Genomic DNA, 12223 nt, shown 5'->3' with positions numbered 1-12223 from the left:
CCACCAGGGCTCCTGATATACTTGCTTTTAGCTCAAGAATTAAGAACTCTTACCTAAATTCTTGGAACTATGAACGATCTGTTTTCTAGATTTGAGAATTCACCACATACTGAATAGGGAATATTTCAAAATCTTCCTTAATGTTCTCAACTGATAAAATATGATGATATAGGTATCTGCAACGAAAGCCCTCTGTCAAGTACACTTTTCCATTACGCTGTATATGAAGCTTCATTTGGCAGGCAAACACACCATAACAATGATGCTTGTTGCTAAAAATGCATCTGTGGCTTATAAAATTTAAACTATTAAATTAAATTGGGATTGGCTTCTGGGTATATCAAGCGGGCATCAGAGTGTTGCACTATTCTTATTTTGCCTTACTGCAATTATCAAAGCACTGCTTAAGATGATGGGTTAAACAATGTAGCATTTTCCAGCATATCTTTTCTGACAAAGTAACATTTCAGCTCCATTGTATGTTTAATTCAGTAGAATTATATATTTAATTAAGAGCCACAGTTGACAATAATATGAATAACTTCAGTTTATGCAAGTGGAGTTTTCCTTGCTATCCTGATTTCTTATATTTTCTCCTCATATACACCCCTAGCCTCTAGTTTTCTTCAGAGTGTCTTCCCCATCTATTTTAGACAATTGAAGATTTGCATTGGGTTGCAGAGGGAGACAAAGTTAATTCCATTGATGGGTGCAGTCTAAATAAATACTCTTAATTTGTTATGCTTTTACAGTATTTAATTTATTATATTTAAGCACTGGTTTAATTGAATGAGGAAATAAAATGGTTTCTAAAAATTATTTGCAATTCCTAGTTCAATTTTCAACTTTCTTTTTGTTTTTCTTCTTAGACGGAATATGCACGGTTCGAGAATGGTCGGTTTGTGTTTAGAATAAATCGCTCCCCAATGTGTGAATATATGATCAACTTCATCCACAAGCTCAAGCATTTACCAGAGAAATATATGATGAACAGTGTGTTGGAAAACTTTACAATTTTGTTGGTAATAATTTTCTTCCCTTTGCTCACTGTTCTCTGGAGTGTGTTGGGAGGAGGTAGATGTTTCTTATGATTTGTTTTAATGAGTTAGAAATGCAATGTCCTTCAGCTGAGAGATATGTCATTTCAAAGGAGGGTTCTGATTTTTAATCTTTCCTGACAGGACAATATTTGAAACTTTATGTGCTGAGGATTCAGGGTTTTTAAAATAAAATTTTAGGAGTCAGAAACTGACAATGCTAACCTAGGATTTTTAAACATGATCTGTTGAACAAGCCATTGTGCCTACCTCAAATATGAAATCAAGGCACAATGGAATGATTGCGCAGTGCATTAAATGAAACGAAAAGAAATTGCATTATGGCTTAATATTTAATGTGAATTTAGGCTGATTTGTGCCTTAATGGTAGAAATTTGGCTGTGTTTATACTTGGAGCTTCTTCCTCTTAGCCCTCATCTGTGAAGGCTAATGGGAATGAGATACCGGCATTCGCATAAGCCTGTTATGCACTAATGTGTGACTATTAATTATGTTAGCAATGGAGTTTACATGTTTTCTTTGGACTGGGTACCCAATGTGTTTATCTCATAGTATTCTGAGTGATGAAGTGGGATTCGGGGAAGAAGCTGGCACCTCTTTAGTACAAAGTGCAAGGAAGGTAATGTTTCCTTACGGCATTTGGCAGTTTACTCATTTTAAGCAATGTTCGGTGTTAGCTATCGATTTTCAACAGGCTGTATTTCAGAAGCTCCTGAAATTCTTGAGAACTTAGAAAGATTGGATACCAGGACATCTAATATAATTCAGATCCATCTATGTAACTTACTATACCTCTGCTTTGCCTCTCTTCTCTTCTCCAATACTCCTAACTCTACCCCCTTTCTGAGCACTTTAGAAATGCAGAGAAGCTCAAATAGCTCAAGCCACCTGTCAGCCTGCAATAGAAGAGTTTCGGAGTAGCTGTGTGTATTCTCTCCGGGCTTTAAAGCAAGATACATAGAATGGAAGTTCTCACTAACAGTTCCAAAATTCTAAATTTGAGTAGGTTTGGTTCCATTTAAAACGTGGTTGGAAATTCAGATTTCCAAATGTTAGGATGGAACAGGTTATTAAAAAGTTAGGTGGTTCTACAATTGCACTATTATATTCTCTTTTATTTTAAGGGGCACAATAGCATAGCATTTAAAAACGCTGAGCTTGTCAGCTGGAAATGACAGCCTGGGTTTGAGACCCGAGTGCCACATGATGGGATGAGCTCCGGTTACTTGATGCAGCTCCTAGCAGTTTAAAAGCTAGCAGTTTAACTTAGCAGTTTAAAAGCATGAAAAAATGAGTAGATAAACAGGTAGCATTTTGGTGGGAAGGCAACCGCGTATAGTCATGCTGGTCACATGACCACGGAAGTGTCCTTGGCCAATAGTGGCTTTCTCTGCCAAGAAACGGAGATGAGTACTGCCCCCTAGAGTCAGACACAACTGAAAGGGGAAATCTTTACCTTTATCTTTATTCTCTTTTTAAAAAGTAGAAAATATCTGTGAACAATTTTTTAAAAATCTTTATGAAAGCTTTCATGCTATTAGCCTCCATGTTTTCTCAAAAGTATCCTTAAACATCTGGAGCAAATTTTGGAAGAAGGTTGCAGAAGAAAGAACTACTTATGTTCCCACTTCTTTGTGTTCATGGATGCTTCAGACTTTTTTTAATTAACTAAGGGACAGGGTTTAAAATTAGTATTTTCCTTAAGAAAATTCCAAAAATATTCCTTCAGAGTTTGACTTTGAACCAATTCCACCTTGCCTTGTCCTCATGTGAAGGTAGAATTGAAAAATCTAACTTAAAAGCTGCTTGTTTAACAGACCGGGTGAGTTTAGAAATATGTCATTTGTTGATATACAAACTGAAAAAGGTGCCTGCTTTTGAAATGACATCCTTTACTTTTGTGTCCCTGTGGCAAAATACAGGTTTCTAACGTGTCATCTTCTTTCTTTCTTTCTTCTTTTTTTCACGTAAAAAACCCAAACAGGTTGTAACAAACAGGGACACTCAAGAAACGCTCCTTTGCATGGCTTGTGTATTTGAAGTTTCAAACAGCGAACATGGTGCACAGCATCACATCTACAGGCTTGTAAAGGACTGAACAGTTATTTATAGACACCTTTTCAATATGACTCCTTATGAAAATACAGACTGTCAACCTCAACACTAAGTGGCAGTTTTCTTTGGCTGAGCTGTCCCCAACATTTTTCTAAACCTCATTGGAGTGTGTTGATAAATATTGTAGCTGTGAAATTCTGGTACAGTTGTACAAATTCTTTCTTAAAACAAAGTGTTCTTTAAATTTATAAAGCCACCCTTTTGGAGGGAGACTATATTTAAGAATTTGTGGAAGTTTTAACTTGTGTTAGAAAAATGTAAGACAGAACAATTGCCATGGAAAAGCTTAACAGCAGTTATAAGAATTTATGAGGTATTTTGTCTCAATTAATAAAATCATGTTTCTAAGGTGCAAGAATGAAATGAATTTTGACTAAGCATAAATTAGCACACAATTTTTTTTTAAAAAAAAGTATCTTCATAACTGATTACTGTGGAAAATACTGACGAATGTAAATCACTAAATTATTTTATACTGCAACTCAATTTCTGTTTGAAGCCAAATGACAAACTTAGCCTTAAGAAATGCCTGATGGGAATGGACAGGTCCTTAAAGTAGGCAAAATATATTTTTTTTCTTTCCCTCTATATTAAACTAATATTCTAATTCACTGAAACTTTCAAGCAGGTATTGCAAAGCGAGAAGACTTCCTTTCTTTTACTAATTTTATCTAGTGCATTAAAAATATAAAATATTTGTACTAATAAGGACATTTGATTATTTAATTAAAAGATGGCTCGTTTTGCAATAACTAGACAATTACTGAAAGATTAGACTTACAGTGTATGTAATCCTGTGTGCGTGATTATATATTATATGAAATGGTTTTGTTTTGTTTTTCTTAACAACTCAAGAAATTGCAACACCCAAATTACCAATTATATGGGAGAGGGATTTGAAAGTGCTATTTTTTTAATTACATTGTCAGATAAAAGTCACAATTATTGTAATTGGGGGAAAAACAATAGAAGGTCTAAAACAAAAGGTTCATCTGTTTTAATGTCTTTAGAATTCTAAAAATATCTGACATTGACAAAAGACTGTTTGGTTTTCTTAAGCTAGTCTTGCTCAATGTGATCCACCAGGTGAAAAATGCAAAAATTGTGGAAGCCACATTAAGGACTTAATATATTTCAGAACTGTTTTACACTGATTCAGATCACTGTTTCACCTAGCTCAGGTTTATCAGTAGGGATTGAGAGTTATTTTCTAGGATTGTACACTGGCTGGAGAATTCTGGGAGTTGAAGTCCACATATCTTAAAGTTGCCAAAATTGAGAAACACTGCTCTAAGATATCAAGCATTTTTTTTAAAAAAAGATCATAAATAAATAAATAAAAATATGAGTCAAGACTGGACCTTCTATATATAATGCCAGCACATGACTATATCCCTTCACAAATAAGTAACTTCTCTGATAATTTGAAATAAATCCAAGGACTGTCAAGCACTTGGCTGCCCAGAATGCATATCTGGTGAGTTACAGGTAGCTTGGTAGACTCTGTCTTAAAATTGCCATGATGAATATAGTTTTCCCCAGCCTTATGCCCCTCCAGATGGGTTGGACTATAATTCTCTGAATTATAACCAGCACTAATGGTTGAGTTTGTGACCAACTTTTCTTTTGTAGACTTCTCAAAATATCTGGCTCAATCTTCCTCCTTGTTGATCATTATCCATATTTTTCTTTTCCTGTCTACAATTCTATTTGTCAGGAAAAGGAACACAGCACTCATGCCAAAGGTTTGAACAGATTATTTGCATAGAGCTTTCTACACAAATCCTTCTCTTAATCTCTTCATTTTGGCTTCTGTACTATAATTTCCCTTCATTTGAGCTTCCCCCCCTCCACTGTTTAGATATACAATATTTCGTATTGCTTAGGCACACAATCTGATTGTACCTATGTAGGGTTGCTTTTCCTTCAGTAACATATTATGTACAAAGTTTAGGTCTTCATACAAGAGCAAGGCTGAAATGTGGCTTAATCAAGATTATATTAGGACATGCAATTTAGGAAGTGTTCATGCTCACAAGATGGTTTGATACATGCTTTAAACAGCTACTCTGATTCTAAGCCATCTCCTTATGTGCCATAATTCAACTTGGTGGTTTGAAGTGCTGGCACATAAAAATATTAGCCACAAATAACAACCAAGTCTGTCTTTGTTTCTTCACTTGTGGAAGCGGATTTACTTGAGAAGTTTCTAGAAGCGTAGCGGTAGATAAATATTGGAATACAATTTCCATCCTCATATACTTGTACTCCAACATCTGAGACAAGTACATAAGTTATCGTTTTTCCATGTTGATGTCAATTTGCACATTTTGTCACTACACCCCCTTCCCTTTTATGTGGGTGTTTTTTGCACCTGGCAGTTCTCCTTCATAGCTCCCATTCTAAATATAAGTTTCTTTGGTTTGGGACTTTTTCAGGCATTTAGAATGAAAATTTAGCCTCCAGGTATCCAAAGCTGAAAATTGAGAAAAGTTCTGGAACGAAATATGGAAGCTTTCCTCCTTCATATTGATTTTACATTCATGATAGAATGACAATAGTTGCTGCTCTTAGCAATTATTCCAATTTCCTAAAGTTTTTAAATTTTGGAGTGGCTCTTAGGGTAAATGCTGTATATAAAACATTTTAGGCACTGTGTTAATAAACTTTCACAATTAAAAACATTTTCATCAAAGACTGAGGATGTATCAAGATACAGTTCATCTGGAAGGTTCTGTTTTACTTCATTGTTGAAGATTATGGTGCTTAACATCTGGAAGGCTGCATAACGCTGTGGTCTTCTGTCCATGATTGCATTCACCTGTCTAGTGGATTGTTGCCGCACAGGGTTCCTCTAACATTTTCTAACATTTTCTAACATTACAAAAATAAGAGGTTAGGCCAACAGTAGAATGGAAGGCCAAGAAGAACATTGGAATGCTTGGTAAACTGAGCATCTTTTGACTAATAGATGTTAAGGCAGATGAACCTCTTGGGCTGCAATCAACTGGATGTAAATCCTGTTGAACTAAATAGGACTTACTTCTGGGTAGATATGCGCACAGGATTGTGCTGTCAGTCATTTTGTCTGAGAGCACTAGAACTGAACATTTATGGTTGGGTCTCTTCACGTGTTTCTAACACTAGCTAAGTATCTTAAATAGAAGCACTGCATTTTACCTAGCAGAAGGAGCCCTTTATTTGAAGCACTTGGTGTTAACAGGTCTAAAATTCTCTTTTTAACAGTCGAGTATTATAAGGCTTTGGGTTTTGGATTTATTTATTTGGGGGGGGGAGTTTTAAAACATTAGGATCACTTTTCACACGTGAAACAGATCAGTTTGCAAAATAGGCACAGTTTTTTTTCTTCTTCTTCTGATAATGCAACCTGCAACAAAACATATGTAATGACTATACAGTCTGAAGCATCCTAATGTTTCTTGATGTTCGTTTTTGTAAAAATGTATGGGGAACTGTTTGCCTTGTCAGTCACTTATTTGTGGATGTAAACGATTCATCCCCTGAGCATGTTTCTTCCTCAAGCCTTAAGTCTGTCAAAGGTTTTGTGTGGAATGTCTGGTCCCCCAAACGCTGCCTGGCAACTGTGAGCTCTTTTGTAAGCTGGAAGCATCACTCTTGTTACTGTTATTTGTGGTAGGAACTTCTTAATTCCAAGCTGCCAAAGCATTACAATATGCAGTGCCTTAGTGCTATAGTAGGAGAACCTTCTAGCCTATCATGCCAATCATATGTAGTCCATTAATTTGGTTTATTTATGTATATATAAAAAAATAATCTCCTAGAGGAAACCCTTTTGGTCAAAGAAACCTTCCTACATAAGTCAATCCCCATTACCACATAGTTGGAATCTTTATACCAAAATGAAACAAAACAGCTCTAGAATTTTCTGCAGAAAGTGAATTGTATAAATAATGCTGCCTTTTCCAATTCTCATGACCAAATACTTAGTTTGTGACTCTGCACTCTTGCATGCAAGTGCCTTTGGTTTTGAAGTTCCAGCTTAGAAAAGTGCTGCCATAATAATGACAAATTGTAGAGACCAAAAATATTTAGAGATCACCATAATGCCTTTGGTTTATTGGACACAGTCAAAACTAACAGGCCTCCGTTCTCAAAGAGTATCTTTTTATAGTAGCATGCTTTTTTCAAATCACGAGAGTGCATAATGCTGGAAACTAATCTCCCTCTTGTTGTTTCTGAGGCTTTGATAACTAGCATTAAAAAGGAAAAAAATCAGTATTTCACCTTTGCCATGTCTTTCTCCATCCAATTTGACATTTCTCCATAATTAGCAGAAAATTAAGCAAAGGACAAATGTGATTTTATTAATGTACTAACTGGTTCTGTGAAGATGGCCCTCTTCTCCATCTTAAATTTGCACTTATTTTGTTTACAAATTTGAGCAATCGGATGTGTAAAATTGAAAAGCATGAATCAAAATACTTCTGAAACTTAACCCATGCTGTTGGGCACCATTTTTTTTTTTTTAGAAATGAATAAGAAATATTGTTAGAAAATCCTTCAGACTGGTATCATTCAGTCTGTTACTGTCACACTACTAGACAGGCAGCTTCTTTAATTAAAGGGTGCCATTTAGCACAGTTTGTGAATTTGAAGAAGAATGCTTATTTCAAGAGACATTGACAATGTTGATACTGATGTACTCATTCAAAAAGGTATGTGTGCGTATGTATATACATGCACACACACACATGAGAAAACTGATAGCAGTAAAACCAAAAGTTGGCAGAGGGAATTGTAGCTATTCTGGTTTTAATAGTTTTTTTTTTTAATTAAAATTACTGTGCAGCACAAAGTGGTAACATTTGTGATTGTTCCCCTCTCTCTTTCATTTTCATTCATACTGGTTTTCTTGTTCTTCAAAGATTTAAATCTCCCTCACTCTCTTCTTGCATCTAATCCCCTAAGGATTGCTTGGCCTCAAAAGTAAACTATATATATTTACAACTATTAAATATATCTGCTGAGACAGATATAAGTTAGGAAGTGGGCGGAGTATATTTTATTGCAAAGGAATCATTTTTATTTATTGTCTTATGTATAAATTGAGAAAAAAAAGAAATGGTACAAGTTGTTGCAGTTGAAACATAGCTTTTACAAATGTAATTTTATACTTACTTGAATTCTAGAATGGCTTATTTAGGTACTGTACCACTATGTTATGTAATTTGCAAGTTTCATATCTATTTTCTCACTTACTACTAGAGTCCATTCAGTTTGGCAACTCCCTTGAACTCAATCTTCCTGTTTTTATCACCTTCAAGTAACAGAAATAATTAAATGGAACAAAAGCAACCAAGAATATAAAGGTGATTTATAGAATTTCAAAAGCTGCAAAGTGGTAAATTTTAGTCTTGGTTCAATTCTTAGAGTATGCTTCATTTTCTTTAGTTTAGACATCATGCCAAACCAGGAAGGAAATTTAATGATGTTTTAGAAACTGTTCACACAACAACTGATTAAATCTTTGTTTGCTTAATGATGATTGTCAAATAAGCCATATTTGGCTTCATTCGTGTTACACATTAAAGTGTAACACACAATTTATAAAACATATTGGCTTGGATTTCTCATTCTACTAAATAAAAATAAATCATATTGTAGTGTATAAACCAGTTTTTAAATAATACCAAATTTTATGAAATCTAATCACAATTTTCCAAGTACACAGAATCAGAATCATAGAATGTGAATCAATGTTTTATTCATTCTATACTTGATAAAACATCTGCATTGATGACCTTTTAGTAAAAATGTTTCTTACTCAGCCTGTAGAAGCTGTGCATCATAGAGTTCCCTTTCAAATCTCTGAACAATCATATATAATAATCAAACATAGTAACTCAGAATCATGATTTACCTACTATATTTTATATCTGAAACCATTATTTAAGCTACCTAGAGTTGGCAGTACATACATGAAAGTATGAGGCAGCTATTATTAAGCATGCTAAAATAAAATTAAGAATTAAGCATGCTAAAATAAAAATAGGTGAAATCTCAGAATCCCACAAATCTCACAAGCTGTTATTTGAGAAGGCCAAAACAATATAAACAATTGTTTGGAGCAAGAGAGAAGATTGACGGACATTTCATGTTATTTTATTATTTTTCCCTCACAAAAGATTTTCTGTTCCCAAAAGGCTGCCTGAAAAGGTTGCTGTTCAGTGATTTGGATTGTACGTTACGGGAAATGAAAACCATGGTTTGGCGTGTTTTCTAAACTGACCTTGTCTTGACAGTGTAGGAAAATCAGTTACAAATCAATCAACTTTAACACAACATTAGCATCATAGCATCATGTAACATATGTTGTTCTGCTATAGGAGTGGTCAACCTATGGGTTGCAGCACCTTGTTTGCAGTTCCTTGTGGCTGGGCTTGAAATGCGAATCCAGTTTTTGAGGTAGTGGACTGAAGGGTGAAGACTTGCATCCATTTCACCCATTAAAAGTCCTCTAATCCCTCCGCCAAATGGGTTTATTCTTCCCATGTTGGTGAAGGGGGGTTAAGGCCAGAAGAGACAGTATGGGCATTTGCCTAATACTTAAAAACAAGATTGAAAGGTGGGGCCTCACCCACTCTGCCTATACTTTCTACAGCCCCTGGGCATGATGCAGTTACCAAGGACATCAACACAGGCTAAAAACTGGCCCATCTGTGTTCTATAGGACAGAAATACTGACCTACTATTCTGTAGGATAGATATACGTGGCATCCTTGTTCTGTAGGACAGATATACATGATTAATATATGCTAATCCAGGGAAGAACACTCCACCATCTGCAGTAGGTAGTGATTTAATTGCCTACAATGCTCACACCCCAATTCCAATGTAAGTTGGGATTGAAGCACCTGGGGAGGCATTAAAGCATCACTCCCTGCCCACCTCCAAACGGGATGTCCGTAACAACATAAATTGGTTCCCATTTTTGTCTCTACTCAGGTTAATTAATATTATCATTACTATTATTACTTTGGTTACTACATGGTAATCTTGTTTGGTTTTCTTTCTCCCGGCCATTTCTGTGAATAGAAAGACTGAATAATTGAAAGTACAGTGTAAATTTGGATTTGTTGATCTCCAATTGCGTAGATTACTATGGCTGTGAGAGTTTCCCAAAAGGTTGTTCTGCTGTATCAATTCCAAAATGCACTCGCTTCACAAAGGACATACATCCTGTTACCTCCTCACACGGTGGTTTTCTTTTTGTTTCTCATTTTGTTTCCTTTCTTTTACACGGGCCTCTCAATCAAGGCTCCTAACTGCAAAAGAAAAGCCTACAATATGTGCCTGAAAAAGACAGAATAATTTTATAACAGTTTTTAAAACCTGAATAGCCTTTAATTTTTTAATATCAGTACATTTTATGTAAAAACAAAAGGTTTTCTTTCTGTTTCCTTTTTTTTTTTATTTGACACATGCATTTGTTCACATTTGTAAATGACTTAATGGAATTCTCACTTTGTTTATTTGTGTAATGTGTATAAACTGGGTTTGTGACTTAAGCATATTCATATATGGTCAGTGGTTATTTTAATATTGTACTGCTGCTGGTTATTTTGGGAATAGGGGTGTCAATCTGCCTTGGATGACAAAGTACCTCTTGCTTAGGCATTGAGGGAAAGCTCTATTTTAAAAGAAAAATGAACCTTGGCAAATTGTGTCTTAACATATTTTGAAGTTTTCAAAACAACTTTCAATCAAACCTTTTGGCAGTACAGTATTCTTGTATTTGTCGTCTGTGTGTAGGTACTGGTACCTTCTTTGTTTTTAAAAACGTTTTAAGTGTTGGCTTTAAAGTGAATTTATCTTTAGTATGATAGTAATATGAAAATTATAGGGTTTGTGTGCAGAGAATTTTTTTATAAAAGTGCTTTGTAAAAAAAAACTGTATTCTAGCTTTCGCGGTACATATGTGTGATACCTTTAATATCCATGACAGTTAAGTGCAATTATTTCATCACTCTAAAAATGCTATTTTTGTGTCGGTTACTGCAGGTGTTCATGTCTTTGCAAAGTGACACATTTTGATGCCTTCTTGATAAAGTGGTAGATTTTTTTGTAGCTTTCTAGAAAATTTGTATTCCTACAGTATTGATTGGAAATAAAGGAAATAAAATCATTGTCAATTTTGTTTTAATTTGCTTCAATGTTGTCAGTTAGGCCCTGAAGGAGGGACTCTTTACACATGAAGTGTCCCTGATGGGTGTACAGGCAGAGTTTGGCTGGTAGGTCCTGAGATCTGACCCTGACACTTTTATCCTTCTCAAAAGATAAGTGCCTTCAAAAAGCTGGATGTTAAACACATCATAATAAAGGATCTTCCTATTATATATTAAAGCCTTATGAATAACATCTTCCAAGAGTCAAATTTTGGTAAAGAAGTTTAGAAGAATGTTAATCCCATTCACATACTTCAATGGTGGTAAAGAGCAAGGCATACCAACTATATCTTACTTACAACATATCTGTTGAGCATCTCTGTTGTGCTATTGTTGTTATCATTTTGTTGCTTGTATTGCCCTATACCAGGTGTCGGCAGCCCGTGGCTCCAGAGCCGCATGCGGCTCTTTGGGCCCTCTGCTGCAGCTCCCTGTCCCATCACTGGCTGGCCTCACCCTCCCCTCCCAGTCACTTCTCGCCTGGCCTGAGAAAGTAACAGCGATGGCCAGGGATGGAGAAGCAGCTGGGGCTGATTCTCTGGCGCCTTACTCTTGCTGGAGCTTCTTCTGGCCATGTTGGTGCTGGGCATGCCTCGGTCGCTCAGGGAGACGCACAACCTACTCTCCGCCCTGAGACACTGGCCCGACCCAGTCACAACCGACGCCGGCCTCGCTAACATGGCTGGCGGGGTGGGAATGGGATCCGGGAGGTGGGGATGATGGAAAGGGGGATGGGCCCGCGGCTTTAAGAAGCTCAGGGCAGCGGGAAAAAGGGGCCCTGCTGAACCTCGCACACCCACCCCAGGGATCAGGTTCAGAGAAAGCCAGAGGGCCCTCACCAAA

The 12223-nt window shown here is 36.1% G+C and overlaps 1 protein-coding gene across 8 annotated transcripts in view; it reads left to right on the top strand.

The window, feature by feature from the left end:
* Positions 1–11347, top strand: part of TEAD1 (TEA domain transcription factor 1) — a 206602-nt gene extending 195255 nt beyond the window's left edge. For all 8 annotated transcript variants that reach the window (XM_087878628.1, XM_087878640.1, XM_087878637.1 and 5 more), the window contains 2 exons: positions 870–1022; positions 3043–11347. In XM_087878628.1, the coding sequence (XP_087734754.1) occupies positions 870–1022; positions 3043–3156 (267 nt within the window). In that variant the 3' untranslated portion in view covers positions 3157–11347. The remainder of the gene's footprint in view (positions 1–869; positions 1023–3042) is intronic.
* The last annotated feature ends 876 nt before the right edge of the window (positions 11348–12223 follow it).

Source organism: Pantherophis guttatus, chromosome 1, assembly GCF_059756535.1.
Source record: "Pantherophis guttatus breed Tessera chromosome 1, ASM5975653v1, whole genome shotgun sequence".
Classification (NCBI taxonomy): domain Eukaryota; kingdom Metazoa; phylum Chordata; class Lepidosauria; order Squamata; family Colubridae; genus Pantherophis; species Pantherophis guttatus.
This window is presented reverse-complemented; position numbering and strand designations above follow the sequence as displayed.